At 34.3% G+C, this 21,916-nt stretch overlaps 1 protein-coding gene and 1 long non-coding RNA gene across 4 annotated transcripts in view; one reads left to right on the top strand and one right to left on the bottom strand.

Moving 5' to 3' along the window:
* The window catches only part of CDH10 (cadherin 10), a 94,788-nt gene that overhangs the window by 53,365 nt on the left and 19,507 nt on the right, over positions 1–21,916 (bottom strand). For 2 of the 3 annotated variants that reach the window (XM_066326246.1, XM_066326262.1), the window contains exon 1: positions 3,419–4,023. In XM_066326246.1, coding sequence (XP_066182343.1) covers positions 3,419–3,649 — 231 coding nt within the window. In that variant the 5' untranslated portion in view covers positions 3,650–4,023. Of the gene's footprint in view, positions 1–3,418; positions 4,024–21,916 lie in introns of those variants that run through there. The other variant, XM_066326254.1, reaches the window with a different exon arrangement.
* LOC136368243 (uncharacterized) lies at positions 8,982–9,189 on the top strand. The gene is made up of 2 exons (XR_010744812.1): positions 8,982–9,023; positions 9,093–9,189. It is a non-coding gene; the product is annotated as an uncharacterized lncRNA (long non-coding RNA).

The following is a 21,916-nucleotide window of genomic DNA, read 5'->3' as shown; positions in this document are numbered from 1 at the left end:
CTTTTCTTGTGATAATAATAAATACTGATCCAAAGAAACCTGGGAATGTCCATAACCAGTCAATATGTACTTTGCCACCCTTTCACTCAGATAGTTGACTTAAAGAAGGTTTAGCTGTTCAGCTGGACTATAACAGGTTCAGCAGCTATAGTATCCCATTAATTCATGGAACCCCATTTCAATCATATTATCCTGGTTGAACATTCTTCAGATGACCCAAATAGTGAATAAATGAGTGCATAAATTGCATTGTGAATTGTAGACACTTGTTTCAAAAGTACTCTGATATTCACCAGTTATTAAGTTTCCCTGACAGACATTTAGATGCAGATTAAGAAACAAGGAAAAAATATATCAGTAATGATATCAGAAAGCAAAGGATGTAAACCATAAACCCAGATGAATTAGCTGTGGAAGTTCTACTGACAAAAAAACAAAAACAAAAACAAAAAACCCAAAAAAACCCCCAAACCAAACCAAAAAAACCAAACCAAACCAACAAACCAACCAAAAAAAAAAACCAAAACAAAATAAACCAATCTCTCTTAGTCCTTGGCCTTGAATCATTGAGTTCTAAGTTCTGCTGTTATTATCTCCCAAAATTTTCAAACACTATCTCGAAGCAGAAAAATTAACAGGAAAGTGGCATTTTATGTCACCCACCTGTTGAGATAATTTTGTCTCTGGATAAAATCAGGTTAAAGGAAACATCCAGAAATGTTTTGAGTATACAACTCAGATGACCATTGGAAATGTAAATGCGAAAAAAAGAGAGATAGATACTATAAAATTTACACAGAAAAAAATAATTGGTAATTATTTATTTACCTAATAATTATAGATTTTTGACGATCAGAATTAATGCAACAATCATTTTTTTTTAATTCCACATATAGTTATATCTCTTTCCATTAGCTCCCTTTGTGTTAAACTCTCCCTGAAAAAATACCATGCTATGATACTCTTCATTTTATATATGTTTCCCAAATCTCTCAGAAAATTAGTATTGGGCAAACCATTTAATTTATTTTTTTTCTCAGAATAACAACTCTTTTACTCTAAGCAGAGAAAACTAGATGAAAGGGTTGTCTTAACTGCTCATCAAGTTTCTTCTCAGTATTGTACTGTTAATCCATCATTTTCCTTATCTTTACTTATCACTTCACATTTGTGAACACTTATTTTCTTTCGGCCATAGTTCAATGTTTATTAACAGCTCTCTTTTTCTAATGCAGGTGAGTTAGTCTAAAAAATGTTAACCCTTTTCTCTCTTAAGAGTCTTTCTTCACTTATTTATGACTGAAAGAAAAATGTCAAGCAACACCACTCTCACTTCATGATTTGAAATCATTAATATTCAAAAATAATAGGAATACAATAGGAAAAAGTAATCAGCATGCTTCTGAAGGCCTTTAAACAACATGAAGTTCTAGGTGCCCTGGAAACTATTCTCTGTTGTAAACAATTTACTTTCAATAAATTAATATAGTGTTTTGATTTTGTGGGTAAGGATGGTTTTCACAAGCTATCAACCTGACACAGACTGAGGAACTGGCCTACTTGCTTCAGAACACTAAGAAGTCATGACATTATATTTGTGAATGGTATGAAATGAATATTGGGACTATTTATAAGACTGTCAGCATGCTTTGGAAATGGTTGCATTTTTTAAATGCTAGTGCTAATACTGCCGACTCAAAGGAAAAAAAAAAAAAAAAGGACTTATTCATAAGCCTGCGCTCTTAAATTTTTACTTAGTGTTGACATTTCATAAGCATTAATGAGCATTTCCTTTCACAAACCCTCCAGTGTCCTTAATTCTTCCAAATTTCATAAGATAATATTTCCCATACTCCTATACACCAGTACATGCTGGGGCCCAGCTGGATGGATGGAAATTTTGCAGTGACCTTGGGGTCCTTTTGAGCAGCAAGCTGACCAGGAGCCAGAAATGTGCCCTTTGCAGCAAAAGTCATCAGCATCCTGGGCTCCATTTGGAAAACCATCACCTGGAGATCAAGAGAGATGATCCTTCCTCTCTCCTATGCCTCTGTGAGATACATCTGTAGTTCTGTGTTGAGATCTGGGCTCTCCAAGTGGAGAGAGGAGAACTACTAGGGGGAGTCCAGGAAATAGCCAGAAAGTTGAGTAGGGAATTAGGGCATTTTTCAAATGAGGAGATGCAGAGAGAGCTGAACTTGTTCAGCCTGGAGAAGAGAAGGCTCAGCACAGACACTATGAATGTATGTAAATACTTGTTGGGAAGTAGTGAGGGAGACAGGCCCAGTTTCTTTTTCAGTGGTGCTCAGTGACATGACAAGAGAAAATAGCCACAATGTAACATACAAGAAATTCCTTTTAAATATAGGAACAAATATTTTAGTGAGTAGGTGGTCAAACATTTGAATAGTTTGTCCAGTGAGATTGTGGAGTTTCTGCATTCGGAGCTATTTAAAATCTGTCAGGATACAGTCCTGAGGAAAATTAAGCTTACCCTGCTTTGAACATGAGGTTTGGACTAGATGTTTTCCAAACATGTCATACAATCTTAACTGCTCTGTGATTCCATGATTTTCAGAAAGGCAGTATTTCACTGTGCTATTTTTCAAATTCAAAACCACATGAATGCTGAAAATCTGCTTTATAGAAAATTGAATTTCTTTGTTTAGAACCAACCATTTGTGCGAAGATGTACCCATCACTGCTGACAATAAATTTCATTTTCAAGAAAATTACTATTTTGAATTAACATCTTGTACCTGTTTGAAAATTATTGTGGCATAAAGCATTATATATTTTTCAATAAATTACATGGGAAACTTAAACATCAAGAGAAAATAATTTAAAGAACACTTCCAGTGTTGTTTACGTAATAATCTAGTAAGCTACACAGTCATAAGTACCAGTCCGCTCTCTTCTATTGCAGTTCACTTCCTAACCACATGATTTCTATCATATGGTTTGCAAAAAGAACTGTATTCCCTGCAGTTAATTGATTTTCAGGGAGAGGTAAAGAGGAAGAATACTTTTTTTCTTCAAAATAGGTGCAATCTTCAAACATGAGCATAGAAAAATAATGCCATATCTTGTGTGGAACATGAAACATTCAGAGACAGTTGGAAAATTATTTTATGGTGATTTACATAATATTATACTTTGATAATGAAGACATACTGAGTGGGCTGCTGGTAGGTATGATGTGCTGAAACCAACTGTCAAAAATATTTTCATTTGTTTCATTCAAGTATTTCAGTAGCTCTAACTAGCAATATTAGGTTAGTGATTCCAGTAGGAGAAACAGTGGATCTGTTTCTTGGAAATCTGCTTCTTACACAATAGCATAAAACACTGAAGGTAAGACTCTGTGAAAAGATAAAAACACTTGAAAATCGTATAGAAAACTTTATGAGGATCCTACCTTGCCTACATACTGATAATCAGATCCTGTGTATTCCTCTAAAAGAAAAAACTGATTCCACATCCAGCCTCTCTTCTGGCGGTGAATTGCTTTCCCATCATTCCCTAAAGCACGTCCTCCAAAGCTTTTGGGTCTGAGATCAGGAGTCCTTCTGAAGAGCATTTCTGTATGGCAGGGATGTGGCAGCCACATCCAGAGCAGCAGAAGTAATAGGACTTGTTGTACTGTCATAGTTCTCCACTGCTGATGCTCTTCAAGCCGGCCGGCAGTGGAGCGTAAAGTTTTGTTTTTCTTGGCTTGTTTTTTATGTATCTAGTTTCTGATGCAGCCAAGTGGTTTCCAGGAGCTCATCTCTGAAGTGTATATAGTAACCAAATCCTGAAAGACAAAAGGCAATGTAAGTTGAAATGTATTCACTCCCTACTGTCCAACATCACTGTTACTGTACCCTTTATATACAAAGCATAATGACATAGAAAGCAACCTTGTCAGAAATACAAAGGTTATCCGTATAGGGAGAACACTGAATATATCAGGTAGCTGCTGTAAGAATATTTCCTTAAAAAAAAAATAAAATAAATAAATAAAAGTAAGAGTGCCATTAAAAACAAACAAACAAAAAACAATTCAGAAACTTCTAAAAGTGTTATTTATTTAGACTGGTGATAAATATTGCTGAAACTTAGACATTAAACACTGCTGCCTTTGCTTCAAATGTTTTCCACCCAATTTCCTTTACAAGAATTCCGGTGTTTTATTAATCTTAGTATCAAGAGACACAAAACTCTAACACAAAGTAGTTTTAGAAATTACAAAAGGTAGAACACCAGTTCTCCAGGGTATTTTAAATGGTAAAAGGGAATATGATATGCATCAGAAGAACTACAACATGACAAGAAGCAAACTTTTAAACAGAAAAAGTTCTTGACATGGTCTTGCAATATGGAGTGAGACAAACTTAGCCTTAAACTGTAGGAAACACCTTTAAAAAAATGAGGGCCTGTTTTCCAAGCATCCTGAAATACTGAATTTAATTTCATTGTGGGAAATGTTATTGCGAGGAGAAGGCAAGTCTGTCTCAACTAACCTCTTTTTTGTCTCCACTTTTTTTTGATTTGTTTTGTTTTGCTTTGCTTAATTTGATTTCTTCCTTCTTCTAATGGAACCACGAAATGCTATTTCAGCAAGAGAAATTTAGTCAAGTTCTTTTTATTTTATTTCTATTGCCAGCATTTGAAGAATACCAGATTTTGTCAGTGAGACCATCTGGTAATTGTTTCCTCCAGTAAATCATAAAACCTTTGATATGTCATTTTGACAAGTTGTAGTTTCTGCAAACTTTCATCAGGGTGGTTTCGCTATTCTTCCTCGCATATCCATAAAAAACATGGATGATTGTTGCATTTACTTGAATATTCTTCCACATGTGGGGAAAAAAAAAGACTCTCAAGTAATAATAAGCTTGGGTTGTTTTTTCTCCTCTTTGTTGATTTTTATAGGTAAGTAGCATGTGCTCTTCTTTCAATAACTTTATACTATATTTCACTATCATCTTAAATAGATTTATTTTTCAAAATGAGTTATGTAAAAATTTCAAAAATTCTTCCTGTACTTCCATTTGATATTGATGTGTTATTCAAGCTATTTCCAGTAAGCCTGTGTTGATTAAAAGAGCCTATAATAAAATTTTAAAAGTGGGTACACTATGAAATATAGTGACATAGTTTAAAAACTGTGTGTCTGTGTGCAGACATGTTAAAACTGAATGGATTATTTTCAGGAACCAGTTATTGTCTCCAAGTTCTATTCACTCAGGAGAACATTTTCCCCTCTCTCTCAGCATCTGAAAGTTCAAACAACTTCTCAAAGCCACTGATATTAAGGATTTTGGCCCCAACTCCCTTCTCAGTAACTCACAGATATCCATTTCCATTGGTCTAAACAAGCAATAACTTATGCATCATTTAATTCACCTCTTTTCCCTTTCTCCTAAAATTTTGGCATTTACTTCATTGTGAACTTTGATTAAAACACAGAACAATCTGTTATATAAGCTACTAATGCTGAATATGCTATATATGCTTAATTATATCTGCATGTACAAAATGGAGGTGTGGTACTCCACCTCAGAGATTATTTATCACAAGTCATACTTGTGTTTGGGACAAGGGTATACTGAGTGAGGGAGGAGAGCTAATATCTATTCTAAGATAATTCAAAATCAAATTCTCAAAGACCATAAGAAATTCCAAGTTGAAATTCTCTCTCTCAGTTTCCCTAAAATTTGGAAGACCAGTGGTTTTTTCGGAAAGGGTATATAAATTTTCTTTTCTCGCTTTTTTTTTTTTTTTTTTTTTTTTTTTTTTTTTTTTTTTTTTGTGTGTGTGTGTGTGTGTGTGTGTGTGTGTGTGTTTCTTTCTTTTTTTTTTTTTTTTTTCCCTTTTTTCACTTTATTGTTGCCCTCAGTATATATATTCCATTATCCACACATTATTATTTGATGTAGAAGTGTTGTTAAATGCCTCTTGGGAAATAATGCTTCAATATTAGGGGCTGTTATTGAATTTCCTTCTTGTTAAATTAGGTCAGAAGAATGAAAGCTCAGATGAAATTTGTTAAACTCACAAAAGTAGCTAAAGTACATGGACCTGGCAAGCACAGCTGCTTAATGGATGTACGTGCCAGCAAGCCTTCTCCCTCCTTTGAGACTCCTGTTGGAGTTCAGTTTCCTGCTTTAAATGTGATGAGTTGGATAGTAGTCTACTCTAAAGCAGTAATATTTACCTTTAAAAATGAGCTAGCAAAAATGAAAACAAAAAACCAAAAAACCACAAAACAGACTGAACTAATAAAAAAGCATTGTATAAAGGAAAAGTTTGAAGATAATTAGATGAAGGAAACCTTTAAATCCATAACTGCAGAAAGTAAACAGAAATCTGAATTCTGTATTAGATTGCATATCTGGGATCTGTGCTGGAAAAGTAATGGAGGAAGAAACATTTTCAATCTGTTTGCTTTTTTGGTGTTTTGGATTTTTTTTGTTTGTTGTTTTTTGTTTGTTTGGTTGTTTCTTTTTAATTCCCTGGAAAACTAGTCAGAAAACTGTCAAACTTTTGGCAAAAAAAAAAATCTTAGGGAAGGGTTTAAGAAATCAGAACAGTTTTAATAGCTTTGCTGACTTCAAGTGGCTTACTTTAAAAATAATTTAAAGAGTTTTAAATATCTTTAAATAGTTTGAAATGAAACTATTTCACCAATCTTTCTCATCAAATCTCTCTCTACCTCTTCTTCCAGAAGAACACTTCTTCATTTTTTGTCACAATAGAAAAGAAACAAGGAGAAAAAAAATAAGCTTTTAAAAATACATCAGATATGTCCAATTTCTGTAAAATATCCTACTGTGTAATAACCATATTTCTGTGTAATATCCTTCTAAATTACATTAAAATTACTATAGAAGAACATTGTACCCAACTGTGCTCTTGTTTACACAGGTTTTTGGTTTTGTATTATTTTTAATGAGTTTTCTTGGAACAATTTCTAGTATTCAAGAGATGGATCAATCATCACCGAAGCGATTAAATCACCATAAGCTTTCAGGTAACAGTTTTAAAACCATTAGGCAGTACTTTCCACAGGTAGATCACTTCTATAGTTCTCAGAGCTTAGAAGAAAATGTTTTAATGCCACTCAAAATGTATTCATGTGATTTTCAACTTCTAGTAAAATTTGAAAAATTATCTATATTGCTTCTCATTCATGGAGGCTCTTGCTCCAATACTAAAACATGCTTCATGCCATTTGAAACTCATAAAATTTAACATCTCTATAAGATGGGCCATGAATGCTTTAACTGATGCATGTGTCAAAGTTCCACTTACTGGTTCAGGAGACAGAACTTTTAACCAGGGATGTTATTTTTATATTAAATTACATCCTCTTTTGGTCTGATTTTCGGCATTCATATATAGTTGCATTTGGAATTCAGCTGAACCAAATTTAAAATAGAAATTTTAATACAGATCAAAAGATTGTCTATTTTTTAATAAAGAATTTTTACTCAATTTCTCTTGTGAGGAACAAATCTGAACAACAAAAAACTTACTTGGGATAGCTACCATTTAAGAATTTTGTTCCGCATTTGACCTTGGTCAAACTTGAACTGAATTTTAATTCTGTGACATTTCAAAAAGCTTGTTTAAGGAAAGATATTTATGCAATGCTGGTCCTGTTTTCTCCATTTCTCTTTCAGCTGGGAGCCATTCATAGCTCTAATCTTGTCTTTCAATCCATTTTGCTATGTTTGTACAAAAAAAGATATTTTTGGAACTGAAGATGCTTTCTGAAAAGTTAGATTAAACTGTGTTGGAATCTCATGAGGAGAATAATATTTAATTTTATTACACTGGAAGTAAGCAGAGCAGATTTTGTTCTTGTTGTGGTCTTGCTCTGCAGAGCTGATGCCAATGGTGCTATTCTTATATATAGCCAGAGTGAGAAACTTTTCTTACTTTCTGTCTGACTTCTCCAAATTTTTGGACCCTCTCCAGCCACTGGTACAGAGTTATCACCAAAGTCTGCAGACCTTCTGTCATAGTTCCTACAGCCTTCAGCCTCTTATGGCTATCAGCCATGAGACATAATTCCTGCCATTTTGGTTCTTTTTTGAATTAGGCAATTTGCTAAAGTGCTTCTGTTTCATTAAAACATTTAGTTCCTGGCTTATGATGTCAGAAGTGAAATTTAAATCTCTGGCTAGGATTTAAAATACAGGGACTATTTAACAAGCTAGTAAAAGTAGAAACAGCAGAACAGTTAAGTGCAGAAAAAGCTGTATTTTCACTGAGCCTCAGAAAAGCCTCCAGCTCAGATAATTTAGTTGTGTCAATTTATTTGCCATCTCTATCAAAATAAGAAGTTCTAATGCTTTAGAGCATAGTGTGATGAGGCAAGTACTTTAAAAAAGACAGATTTGCAAGAGTCTGTAATTCAAAACACAGCGCACCTTTCTCTCTGCATGCGTTGGTGTAAGATATCCCTTAAGGGAAAACTACATTTTTATGAAGAATTTTAAAAGTATTTGAAACAGACAAGTTAGGTCTGTCAAATGGTCAATTCTTAATGGATTCTAATATCATTCCTTGTATTCTAGATTTATGTTCATTACTATATGTATTATATTCCAAAGAAGCCAATTGAAGTAATTCATAATTTAATTGCTTGATTATGAACTAAGAAGATAATTGGTAAATTGTCAATAAGCTGCTTATTTCATAGCCTGCAGCAGAACCCTTGCACACCACAGTGACCACACTTCAAGTTATTAAATTATAACAGAAATTTGCGAAATAGTCAGTTTTGAACTTTGAACTTTATAATTCAGTCTTCTTTATGAAGTCCTGCTACCACTGATCTGCTTAGATATTTGAGTTGAATATGCATAGTTCAATGCTAAACTAAAAAAAAAAAATAAACCAACAACAAAAAAAACCAACTAACATTTCAAGGATTAGGTAATTTATAATACTAACAATATTTTCTATTCATTGAATTTACTTCATTCAAGGAGTGTTTTCTGTTATTTTCACATTTCATGGGGAGAAAAGTACTGAAAAACAAGCAGAGAAAACAAAGGAAAAGGAAATAGTGAGCACTACAATTTTTGCTAGAGAAGTTGAATTTTTGGGCTACAGGAGATTATATATAAGCCTACCTTATATCTTATTTTTAAGCATATTTATGTATTAAAAATTCTAACTGCTATTAAAAAACCCAAAAAAACAACAAAAAAAACCAAGTAGACATGCACTATACCAGAATTCAAAGTGGAAGGTTGTGGATGCAATCTGCGTTCCACTGTTAGTTCAGTAATTGGATATCCAAAACTGTAGTCAAGCAAACAGAAATCCAAAACATGGAAAATATAACTCCAAGCTGATGTTAAACTGAGGAAAAGGTATCAAAACTCACTCCTCACAGTTCCCCTGCTGTGAAGGATATAGCCCTCCACCCTCTAAAAATCTCTTGATGCCTCGTCAAAACTTCTCCCTTGTCTTCTTAAAGAAGAATGAAACCCTCAGGCTTTAGACAGAGTGGGACATTCAAAGGGTGAGCAGGAGACCAGAGAAAAGGCAGCAGATACTAGTAAGTTTTTCTTGCATAACAATTTTAACTGTTTATTAATGAGGATTTTGTGTGTTAATTAGATTACCTGGATAGCTTGCAATAATTCTTAGCTCTCTACATGCAGTGACTACACCCTTTGTCACAGTAAGATATTGAGAGTACCACATTATTATAGCATTTTTCTACATAGTTAAATTTATCACTATTACTAAAATTTTGTGGGAGAAATTACATATGCAGCAGTGACAAAATGGTAGGTGACTTGTGGATATGCAAAAGTTGTTCGAATCTTTATAATTTCTGTAACTTGTGAGGTACCCAGAGCATTTCATTACATGTGGCACCTTGCTCTCCCTTCTAGATAACTCTTTCCTATCTGCTTATGTATACTAAGTCAAAGTTCCACAGAGTAGCTACCCAGTATTTTTCTGCATGATAAGGATGGACAAGCATAGAGTTAATTTATTAAGTTTATAGTCTATATAGGCCCTCCCTGTTGAATTAAATAGTAAAAAAAATCAGAGTATTTTAAAAAATCCAAAACCTAAAGATACTATCTGAAATCTGAAGGATGTAGCAAAAAAGTGGAAAGATCATAGTAGGTTGTGCAACACAATACACTACTGTGTTGAGTTGACACAGTTGATTTTTATAACTTATCTGAAAAAGAAGAAAAAGAAGAAGAAGAAGAAGAAGAAGAAGAAGAAGAAGAAGAAGAAGAAGAAGAAGAAGAAGAAGAAAAAGAAAAAGAAGAAGAAAAAGAAGAAGAAAAAGAAGAAGAAGAAAAATAAAAGAGAAGGGGAAGGAAGTTACATGGACATTAATATTATTCTTAAGAAGTATGAAATAGTCCTTCCTCTCCATTCAGCCTCATTGTAAATTCAGGGCTCAGGTTTAAGCATATATCTAATTTTTTATAACATGTAAATTATTAGGCTAGCAATAAAACATTTAGGAAAAAAATATTTTTGAGGAAAGAATAACCATACCTACTCACCCAGTCTACAGAAAGAAAACAAGGGGAAGAAAGGAATATGGTTGTAGGTTGTAAAAATTCTTCTTGAAATTAAAAAATTAATTTCAATGCGCAGCACAGATAGTCTAAGCAATTTACTTCGTTCACAACCACAGTGATTTAGGTTAAGCATTAACAAAAGCTTCCTATATATTTGCAGGACAGTTAGCAGCTGAAATGAGATGTGACTGAAGGATTAGAAGAACAGCCTGAGCAAACTGCTTTCCAAAATGGGCTTCCAGCAGCTGGTATGACCAGAGTATCTCTCAAGATGCTTTCAAGCTCCATCCCACTGAACTCTATCCCTTCCTTTTCCACTTCGTTATTTCTTTTCATTATGTTTTTCTATGTCTAGTGCCACTGCCACCACTGGTAACCCTATTCCCCTGTATGAGTATGGATTGTTCACTCCAGATCAACCATATCCTTTTTCATTTATCTGATGTCATATCCAAAGTGGCTTTAGATTTACTTTTGTGGGTTGAAAGCAACTGAAATTCTCTTGCTTGCCAGCCAGCATAATATGCTTTTCCACATCAAATGATACAGTCTCAGACACAGTTTAGAGAAGGTCTTCCCAGTCCTCTGAGTTTCCCTCCATACGATTTGGTACTTGTATTTATCCCATAAATTGTCTTATTTTCTACCTTCCTTCCTTCCTTCCTTCCTTCCTTCCTTCCTTCCTTCCTTCCTTCCTTGCCTCCCTCCCTCCCCATCCTCATCCCATTTTGTTTTTCTTATTCCTTATATTTCGTCTCTGACAGGCCACGGCTTTCTTGGAAATAAAAATATCAGAAAATTCCATATGAATTTTGTAAAGAATGAAATCTGAGAGACCACCTAGACCATTCCTTCTCCCTGCACTGAGATGTTTGCCTGAATAGGGTGAATTATAAGGAATAATCCTGAACAGTTAAGGAAAATACTTTTTTTTTTCCTTCAGGGCAGGTGGAATTTTAAATCTCCTAGCCTTTGCTATGCAATGCTTTCACCTGCCAGCAAACTCTAAGCCTTATTAGGGAAATAGAATAAGCACAGAAGCGTGCCAAATATCTAAAAACTCACTCTAATCTCATCAGGAGTTTATATCTTCAGCTCAGGCTGAAACCTTACAGCTTCAGAGAGCAGAGGCAGTTCACTAAAGCGTAAAGAATTGGGGCATTGAGAGACTGTGCCTGCTTAGAAAACTGTGTAATTTAATAAAGTGTTCATTGATGTCTACACAGTGGCTCCTCAAACTTGTGTTAGTGCCTGTGCCTGCAGCAGGGATAGTCACATTCCTGCTAATTAGATGATCGCAGAAGGATTGCATTATTTCTTAGCAGGCAGGAAGAAATGGAAGCAACCCTTTCTCATGAAAAATCACAGTTGAAATTAACAAGAGGATCAAATTTTAAGAAATCTTGTTAAAGATATGATCCTATTTCTCAAGTTTATTTGACTGAAAGTGTAAGTATTGTAAAAATTCATTCAATTATTGACAAATTTCATAAAACTCATATTTCAAAGAAAAAAAAATCTTGAATGAAAAGAAGGTACATTTGCAACGCATTTGAATTTTTTTTCCTATAAATATTTCCTAAAGTGCCTGGAGTTTCACCTTGTGCTCAATTACTTCATAATTATTTTAGCATGCTAAAATTGTGCTACAGCTTTTTGTATTGTTCTCAGTTTATCTAGCAAAACAAAAGTCTCCTTACGCTGTAACTGGAGTTTGTTGGACTAAGAGGATCTAATATTATTGAATAAAAAATTGTAGGGAGTGTTAATATACAATATACTAGTAATATTCATTATATTTGCTGTGGTTGGATGAAATGATCATATTTTCTTCACTTTCAGTGAGTCAGAATTATAGATCCTCTTTTACAAGCTTGTTCATAAGCTGTTACAAATGTCAAACAATGACAAGAAATCTCTTAAGAATATACCAGATACATTTATAGTATAATAGTCTGTACCCTTCTGTGCCTTACATTAGACAATCTACAGTACATTGCAGCACAATGAAATGTTTACAATTTAGGCAATATAATATTTGCTGTTGCCTATACAATGTGAAACTATCTGTTTTATGAGGTAGGCGAGAAGAGCTCCTTCTTCCCATATGGGTCTTGCTTTAAAACAGTGCACAGCAGGCTGCATCTGACATTTTTCAAAATTAATTTTACAGCAGGATTAACTGCAAAAACCTGCAAATCATATGCTAAAAATTTCCTAGGTTTGCATATCTCAGTAATGAAAAGGATTGGTTTTGAGTGGTATTGTAAAAAGATACCTGGTCTTAAGTAGCACATAATGAACTGATGATGGACATGGGTCAATAAAAAATTTGAAGGCAAAGAAATTTTCACTTAAGAATGATTCACTGTGCTGTAAAATGGTACTATATTTGGCATTCAAGTGTGCTTTTCATGCTTAGAAAATATAATTTATACATATACCAACACTGCTGTGTAAGAAAACAGAGGTAGATATTGAAGACATAAATTAAATTATGCATAATCTGACCCCAGGTTCCACGCTTGGATCAAGTGTGTTCTGAATGGCCTCTGTAATATCTGTATAGTTCTATGCTTTATACAACCTCTATTTGTGTCTCAGCCTTCAAGGTATGAGAGGTCAGGCCAATGGAACAGATTCTGTTGGACTGCTAGGTGAGCTGGAGAAGTTAGTTAAAACTGTGGATTTCAGAAATATTCACTGAACAAATCTGTGATATTTAAGAACATATTGCACAACTTCTTTTGATACACCTTTTATGTTGGATGGTTATACAGAGATATGTGTGTTGGTTTGCTGGCCTTCTATACGTTGTCATTTTTTGGTGTTGACCACAGCATCTGACGAAACAGTAATAATACTGGACTATTGCAGAGGTAGCCTGAAGAGAGACACTAAATTTGTGATAAAAGCCAAATAAGGACATGCCTACTTTTTCCTGTCCAGGTATCATCTACAAACAAATCAAACAAATCATGTGCTGAAAAACTGAAAAACACTTCTAATACCTTCCTCAATAACATGAGGAGAAACTCTTCCCAATAAGAACATGTCTCTGGAGAATTAAATCACTGAACTCTTTTTTTTTTTTTTTTTTTTTTTTTTTTTTTTTTCCCATAACATGTTTCACATTCTTTGCTCTGTGCTTTTCTGAGAAATACATGAGTGGAAATCAGCAATCATTTTGCACTGGAAATGACCTTGCATGGGTAATTGGTAAGGGCTACATCCAGCTGCCACTAGAGAGATTTCATTCAAAACAGTTATTTAATTTCTGATCTTTCTCTCTTGATTTTCAAGGGTAACCAACAAAACACCTTTAAAGATAAACCCGGAACAGAACTTAAGAACTCATCCAGGACACAGAAACAATGAACTTGAATGAGTGTATCTTTTTACTGTGCATCAAATTCTCTCTCCCTTCCTTTTTAACCTCTGTATATCTGCAGGTTATAAAGTAACTAAATCTCTCTTTCCCTTGAGGGCTAAATATCTCTTTTTATTCTCTACAGCACTATTTTCATACCAGTCTATTTCATTCCTGGCAAATATATATCTATACACATTTTTTTCTTTACAGAATTAATGCAAATGATAGCTAATTAAATGATATCTAATTAAAATTAGAGAAATTTCTTCAACTTCTGTATAAACTCCACTTTTTCGATTTCAGATAGAAAGGGTTTCTATACCTGTAAGAATATTTTGGATTATGGTTTCCTTTTTTCCAAATACATCCAGGTAAGTTAGCAACATATTTTGACATTATTAAAAGAGTTACACCTCATCTGTAACATCTTGGATCATCAATCCAAGCAATACTATCAATCTTTATAGTGTTCATTACTGCTTCATCTATGATACAGAAAAGGAATATGCATTTTTCTATTGACTCTGCAGAACACAGCAATAAAATATTACTCTGCTATTCTAGATCACCTGAGATTGCAGAGAAGGTATGTGACAGGCAAGAAGGCAAATTGCACCTTTTGAAGCCTCAGCATACAATACTGAGTGGTCTTTCATTTAACTTCTTCTGAGAGGCTTTTATTCTGTATCATGTACTTGTGTACCCTGTTGCAGGCCTGCTTGATGAGGTCATTAATATATGACCAGCAATAGATTTACAGTCAGTCAAGTGAAATCATTTGTATTCTCAGTAAGAAGGATGTGTGGTAGACAAGAAAACAGTAGTAAGCTCCTACCTGTAGGATAAAGCTATGCTCTGGAGAGCTATAAATACACTGAAGTTATTATAGCTGCATAACTCAAGTAATAGAACATTGACATAATTGAGTGTGGACTAATGAGCAACTACAAAATGGAATAACAAGCAGAATCTCCTTAGTCCATAGGGAAAATATCTGCTTTGCTGCACCAAATGAAGAAAGCTATGTGTCAGATGGAGTATTGAGTGAAGTTATATGGGTTAAGCATAAGCAGCCCTTTTCGCCAAAACATGTGAGAAACAAGGCAAACTCAGGAGGGCATTTGTAACTTCTGCATGGGGATTTGCAACTTGAAGGTTTGTTTCACAGTTTTGACATCTGGAGATTTAACAGCACACATTCTGACAAACAGGACAAAGTGGAGAGTGAGAAGAAAAGACTGCAGAGAATGACAACCCTGCATCTCCTCTCCTACACCCAAATCTCACTTATCAGCAACTAATGAAGCAACAACATCCATGGTGTAAGGCATGAAGATACTCTAAAGTAATGACTTTTGCAAGGAGAGGGACCAAGTAGCAAGCAATAAAGTCTGACTCATGGTACGAATTAAAAGGAATGATTAGCCCATTAGTGGTGTGTGTGCTTATATATTTGTTTGAACTCAGAAAGTAGAGATCTTCCAGAACTGAAAAGGAAGGGGCACAGTGATTTGGTTTAAGAAAGGCTGGAATAATCCCATGTAATTATAGATAAACCTATTCTTAAAAGAGCTGTAAAGGGAAGAAAATGGGAGAATGCCCAGGAAACTACCCAAACCTTGGCATTCACCTGAGATGTTTTTTTGTGGTATGCAGAGATTGCCTGAAAGAGATGACAGACCAACAACAAAAGTAGCTTTCTACTATTTTTGGTTTGATGGTTATTTTAGGGTGAGTATTTTTGGTTTTGTTTATTTTTGTTTATTTTTTTGTTTGTTTTGAGGGGTTATTGTTTTGGTTGGTTGGTTGGTTTTGGTATTCATAAAAAAATTATTTAGAGGTGAGAACTTATGTAGGGTTTACTTTGATGACATTACTTTTTTGAAACATAACAGGTTTTGGACAACCAGTCTTCTAAGTTGCAACACTGGCATAAAGTGAATCGGGAATTGGCAGGTAACACACAGCACCTAGAGTGCCTATTGGTGCATTATTTAAAACAAGCATGGGATGGAGAGTTTTCAGCCAAGAAAAAGGAGAAATTCTGCTTTTGGATACAACTGAAGCCTGGATGAAAATTAAGTAAATAGTCATACAAGCAAAGTAATAGTCTGTAATTGTTTGTTAAAATAATCAGGAACTAGGAGTAATAGAATATCAAGAATACAAAAAAAAAAAAAAAAAAAAAAAAGTTGGAGGAGTACAGAGGTACAGAAAGAATTAGACCTTTTGATAGACTTAGTGTTAGCTGGTTTCTTTTGCATCTGAATTCAGTGAAATAATTCCATGAATGGCTTTGGAATTGGGACTACAATACTGGAACTCTGTAGACAGTAAAGGCTTTATTGTGAGTACCATCTGAGAGATGGTTGGATAGCTGAAAAAGTTTAAACTTTCCAGTTGTGAGTACAGTTGTTTATTTGTTTTGTTTCTGTGTATGTAAGTATGTGTGCATGTAGAAATTTTGCAGCTATAGGGATGCTTATTCAGGAAAGTATATTAGCGGGGATATTATATGAAGATAGAAAAAATATTCTGAAGAGATACCAAGTGAAATCTAACACAACTGAAGACCTTTTTTGGCTTTTAATTTCTATTTTATTGTTCATTCTTTTAAATATTGTATTTCAAGGAAACTCACTTTGGTTTCTCTGATAAGTCTCCTCCAATCAACTCCGCAAATTTTTCCTGGGCTTTTTTTCTTTCTTCTTTTTTTTTTTTTTTTCCTCTATCACTACAGATTCCTTTTACATGGCCACTAGACATTCATAAAGTAGCAACCAATATTAGCAATCAATTCAAGCAATATTTACCACCTCTGCCTGTTCCATATAACAGCAAGCCAGACTATTTTTTGCCTAACAGCTCTTTTCAGTCCAAACTCAAAATACAAACCCGCAAGAGGCCCTGCTAAGCAGAGTCTTTGCCTGTCCACACCACATCAAAATTACGAGTCTTGATATTTTGCTTCTATGATTCTCCTGCACCCACAACAGAAACAAAAATCCAGAAAACAATATCCGAACAGTTCATATGTTGTCACACAGAGCTAGGAAGTTTACAAGGAGCTGCCAGTTTATGAATATTGTATTACAATTGCAAGCTAACTGACATGGTCAAAGGGAAAATGGATTCATACTTTATAGGCTTATCCAATTACTTCCTTTGTTAAACAATAATCAGTCCTAATTAAAATAATACATTTCCACAAATGCAGTTAGCTAGAAAATCAATATTTTTTGTTATAGATTCCTGTAGGATTACATTTATCCCAGTAAAACTGAATGACTTATGGCAATATACCTGATGTACTGTGAATTCTGAGGTTTTAAATAAGTAATTTGATGCATTACAATTATGATGTATTTAGAATAGTTACCTCCTTTTTTTCTATTTTGGATCTAAGATGAAAAAAATACTCTTAAAATTGGAAGCCAGAGTTTTACAGTTTAATGGCAATTGGAAGTCAATTAGAATTCAGAACATAATTCTATGTGAAGAAATCTTGTTTATTTGTATTTAATTAGACTTAATAAAAATTGTACAAGGGAATACAAGGAATTTAATATATAGGAATAATTTATGCCTGTCAATTACCATTTGGTCTCTGAAATCTGGGGTTTTGAGTTGATTTTTTAAGAACAAGGGACTGTTTCAGTAAAATATGAACAGCTAATAATTTAACTTCAGGGTTTTTTTTTAAACTGAAGGGAACTACAAGTGATTAATGATAAATTGATATTTGAAAATAAAGATCTTGAAGTGTTACAATGTTTTTACAACGACTTATTCCTACCCTGTGCTATATTACAGGCAATATATCGATATTATTTCTGAATGAGTGATTCTGTCCTAGGCAGTATCTACACATTTTTCTCTACATAATAATATTTTTCTTCAATAAATGTACCAAATCTCTACAACAGCAAGTGAAGTCTCCCTTGTAGAGACCACAAATGAGTAACCACAAGAAGATTGAAAAACAAAAAATTCTAAATCCATTTTTTAGAATTAAAAATGTTCTCAAAGTGTCTGTTCAGTTCTAAATATACTTCCATCCCAGCCTCACAAATGAAAATGCTGAATATACCACCTAGATACCTAAGAAAACTGTCTGGAAAAAAAGCTATTCTTCTTAAGACAACAGAAATTTGATAATTTTGTGTGTTTGAAGGCAAACCCTTTCAAATCCGGGTATGTGAAATATATAGAGATATATGCAATATAGCTGAGATATTTTATATATAGTTTCATGGCACTGTAAAGTAATAATTTGGACAAACACAAAATATTTCTGTAAAATAATTAATACTTTAAAATTTTATTCAACTATGGCAAAAAGCAAAGAACTCTCACCACTTAATCCCACTAGGTGCATAACATACTAGAATCCCTTGATTAATTTCCTCATTGTACTGATTTTGTCTATGGTAGAGTGGATTTTCTTCCCAGTATCTTTTATTTTGCTGTGTTTGGGATTTTTGTTAGGAACAGTGTTACCACACTGTTAGGAACAGGATACCACAAGCATGCTTTCCTTATTGCTAAGCAGCACTTGCACAGTGTCAAGGCCTTTTTCCGGTCCTTACCCCAATCCTCCAGTGACTAGACTGGGGGTGCACAAGAAACTGGAGGGGACACAGGCAGCACAGGCCACCCTGACTACCAGAAGGACATCCCATGTCATGTGACAACATGCTCAGCAATAAATCTGGGGGAAAAAGAAGGAATTGCGGGACATCAGGAGCAATGTTGTTTGTCTTCCCACATCACCATTGTCACATGTAATGGATCCCTGCTTTCCTGGGAATGGCTGAACACCTACTTGCCCACGACAAATGCTGAATTCATTACCTTCATTTGCTTTGCTTGTGTGAGCAGCGTTTGCTTTCCCTATTATACTGTCTTTATGCATTTTCTCACTTTTATCCTTCCTTTTCTCACCCTTATCCCACAGGAGGGGGAGTGAAGGAGCAACTGTGTAGTACTCACTGCTTACCAGGCTTAACCCAGAAAATCCACCCTTTTTCTTCTCTCACAGAAAGTTATCTTCAATAAAGTTACTCCCTTTGGATATCAGGAACCAGATGATCTGCACATTTTTATCAGCAGATTTCTTCAAACCACTTGCAGGGAGGAAAATGCCACAGAAGATCACAAAATGTGATAGACATGTCTATATGTGATAGACGCTCCTTACAATTCTTGGGTTACGAAGCCATCAGAAAAATCTGAATCTCTCATCTTATATTAATACTAATGTCTAAAAGCTGGCTGAGAAATAAATACATAAAGATACAGTTACAAGAGTACACATACTATAATATATTTCAACACTTTCTGCACAACAATATTCTGGGAATTGTCAATATAAGAAATGGCGACCCTCTCTTATCAAAATCACTCCAGGGGAAGAAAATCCATTTCCATCCAACACATACCATGACTTAACTAGTAGATAAAGAATATTATTTTATCAAATCTGCCTTGATATTTTTACAGGGTGGCATTCAGCTTCTTACTTATGAAAAGTTTATGTCAGATTTGATCTCCATCGTATTGCTACAAACATCACTTGTTGCACCCACGAAGAAAAAAATGCATTGACCCAATGCTAGTGTCATCATGGGGAGAAGAAATGCTGAACATCTTAGATTTCCTATTTTCATTTATAGCTTGCTTTACAATAAAGCAAGCAACTACAAGAAGGTTAAGACTTTAGATAAATATAGGAGGAAGGTTACTTAAGGTCCTACATCAATTTATTAAGATTCGATGGATCAATGGCTCCGAAAGGAAAGCAAAAGTGATTCTTAGGAGGTTGTAAAGGTCACAGAAATTAAATGGTAATACACCCCATTGAATGCTTTATTCTTATGACTCATTGTGCTCACTTTTCCAATTTTCATTCTATGTCACTAACAGGTTACTTGCTCTAGCCTATATTTTGAAAATGTATTTTCATAGGATAGTTGACAACATGCCATTCTTTTCCCCACAGCTTCTTTTTTTATCTCTGGTGTTTCTTTTATTCCTCTTCCAAACATCTGTTTGAGAACGGCAGATTAGCATAAGAGTCTAATGTCAGTGACAGTGTTATCCTTATGTTACTACAAGAATGTCAAGGATTTGTTCTCAGTTCCAGAAACAAAAAGTCAGCTACTTCAGTGACTGAAGTGTACTTGCTAAACATATTCACTGATGCTACTCAAAGGAAAATGTGATAAGTAATTAAAGTGTATATTATGATTTTGAAAGAACTACAGAGATTTTTCTTCCTTAGTGTTAAGAAACACAGAACTACAATATTATTAAATACATATACATACACATTACCGAAACTTAGTGAAAATGTCAACCATTGATTCCCTCCTTTTTCTTAAAACATTATTTTAGAGTAAAACAGATATCTCGTCTCTAATAACTGTTGTATGAGTGAAGATTGAAGAACTCAAGTGTAATTTCTTCCAGTGCCCATAAAGAAACCTTCCAATTTGCAATCACTCCTTCATGTTACTCAGTGGAACTCTTTAATAAAGACAGCTCTATGACAGTGAAGAAAATAAATACCAAACCTACAAAAATTACACCAAATTTGAGAAAAAAAGGTGTTTTAAATATGTCAATACACTGAATATGATAGAAAGTCACTCTCACACTTGAAAATTTTGCACCTTTCTGGCAAATAGTGAGGTAAGATGTCAAACACCATCGACAGACAATGAGGTCAGCAAGGAGTCATGTCACAGAGCAACCAGATCAGCAGCAACACTGGTGTTATCATTTCTATCCTCAGCCCTGACAGGAGCTGCATGTGAGCCCCTTCTGTACTGCAACTGCACAGCAGCTTCTTCAATGGCTCTGTGCCTCGGAGATTTTCCAAATCCTCTTCCATAACATTTTCCAATTTAATTTCCCCTCCAAAAGCTTTATTTATGCAAATTGTTGAGGTATGCTACAAATGTTCATCCATGCCAAGGCTTGGAAACTTTTTCTGCAGTATCAACATCTGTAAAAACATCTAATTCTTTTCAGAAACAAACTCATTTTATTTGTTACCTGATAGAGAACTTTCTCATAAGGAAAAAAACCCTTCAGTTCTATAGAACAATATTCTGGAAATAAATATGTGGCTGATTGTGTCACCTAGACTTCTTTTCCTTCCTCATTTAGGGGATATTTTTTACTGAGTTATTAAAGAAAGATGATTTTTTTTTTTTCTTAGAGGACCTAGAGGGGAATAAGGAAGGAAAAATGATGTACTAGCTTAGTAAAAAGGATTCTGGAGATGAAACATGGGCATACTAACAAAACACATTATTTAGGTATGGATAAGAGAAAAGAATATAGGATAGAATAAATATGAGTCGAGGGGCAAGAAGGATAAAAAGAACAGGTGATAGCAAGTCAGGGTGAAGAAGGTACTGCATTAAGCATCTAAGCAGATTTCTTTGACATCTGCACATTAATGCAAAAAGCACAGTGAGCAAACCTAGAAAAAAGCACCATTTTTTGTTTTGAAAGTTTAAAACTATATAAGCATCTTAGAGAGCTGGTGCAGTATCCCAAAGGACTGGAAGATTATGATAATATTATGTGCAGCAAAGACAAGAAGACCAAAGCAGGAGTAATTTTTGAAAGAAACTATATGGCACAAACAAAAGCTTTTGTAGTGCAAAAGTGGAATAGAAAATGCAGCAAATAATAGACTTTGGCTAAAACACTGTAATTTCATTCCAAACATAGTAAAGAAACATCTCAAAAATATAAAATACATTGTATTTTTAGATATGAGTATAAAGAAATATCAGGGAAAGAAGGAGGTAAAATAGACAAAGTCAAGGCACAAGAAAGAAAAGTCAGAGATGTCTAGGATGAAGTAATTCTGTGAGAGAATTAGGAACAGAAGCAAGATTGAAAATTTTGATTCAATACTCAGTGGAGAAACAGTGTTTAACAGATAAATGAAGTTGGAGAATGCAGT

Source organism: Sylvia atricapilla, chromosome 1, assembly GCF_009819655.1.
Source record: "Sylvia atricapilla isolate bSylAtr1 chromosome 1, bSylAtr1.pri, whole genome shotgun sequence".
In the NCBI taxonomy this organism is placed as follows: domain Eukaryota; kingdom Metazoa; phylum Chordata; class Aves; order Passeriformes; family Sylviidae; genus Sylvia; species Sylvia atricapilla.
Note: the sequence above shows the minus strand (reverse complement) of the source record. Positions and strands in the feature narration are given on the sequence as shown.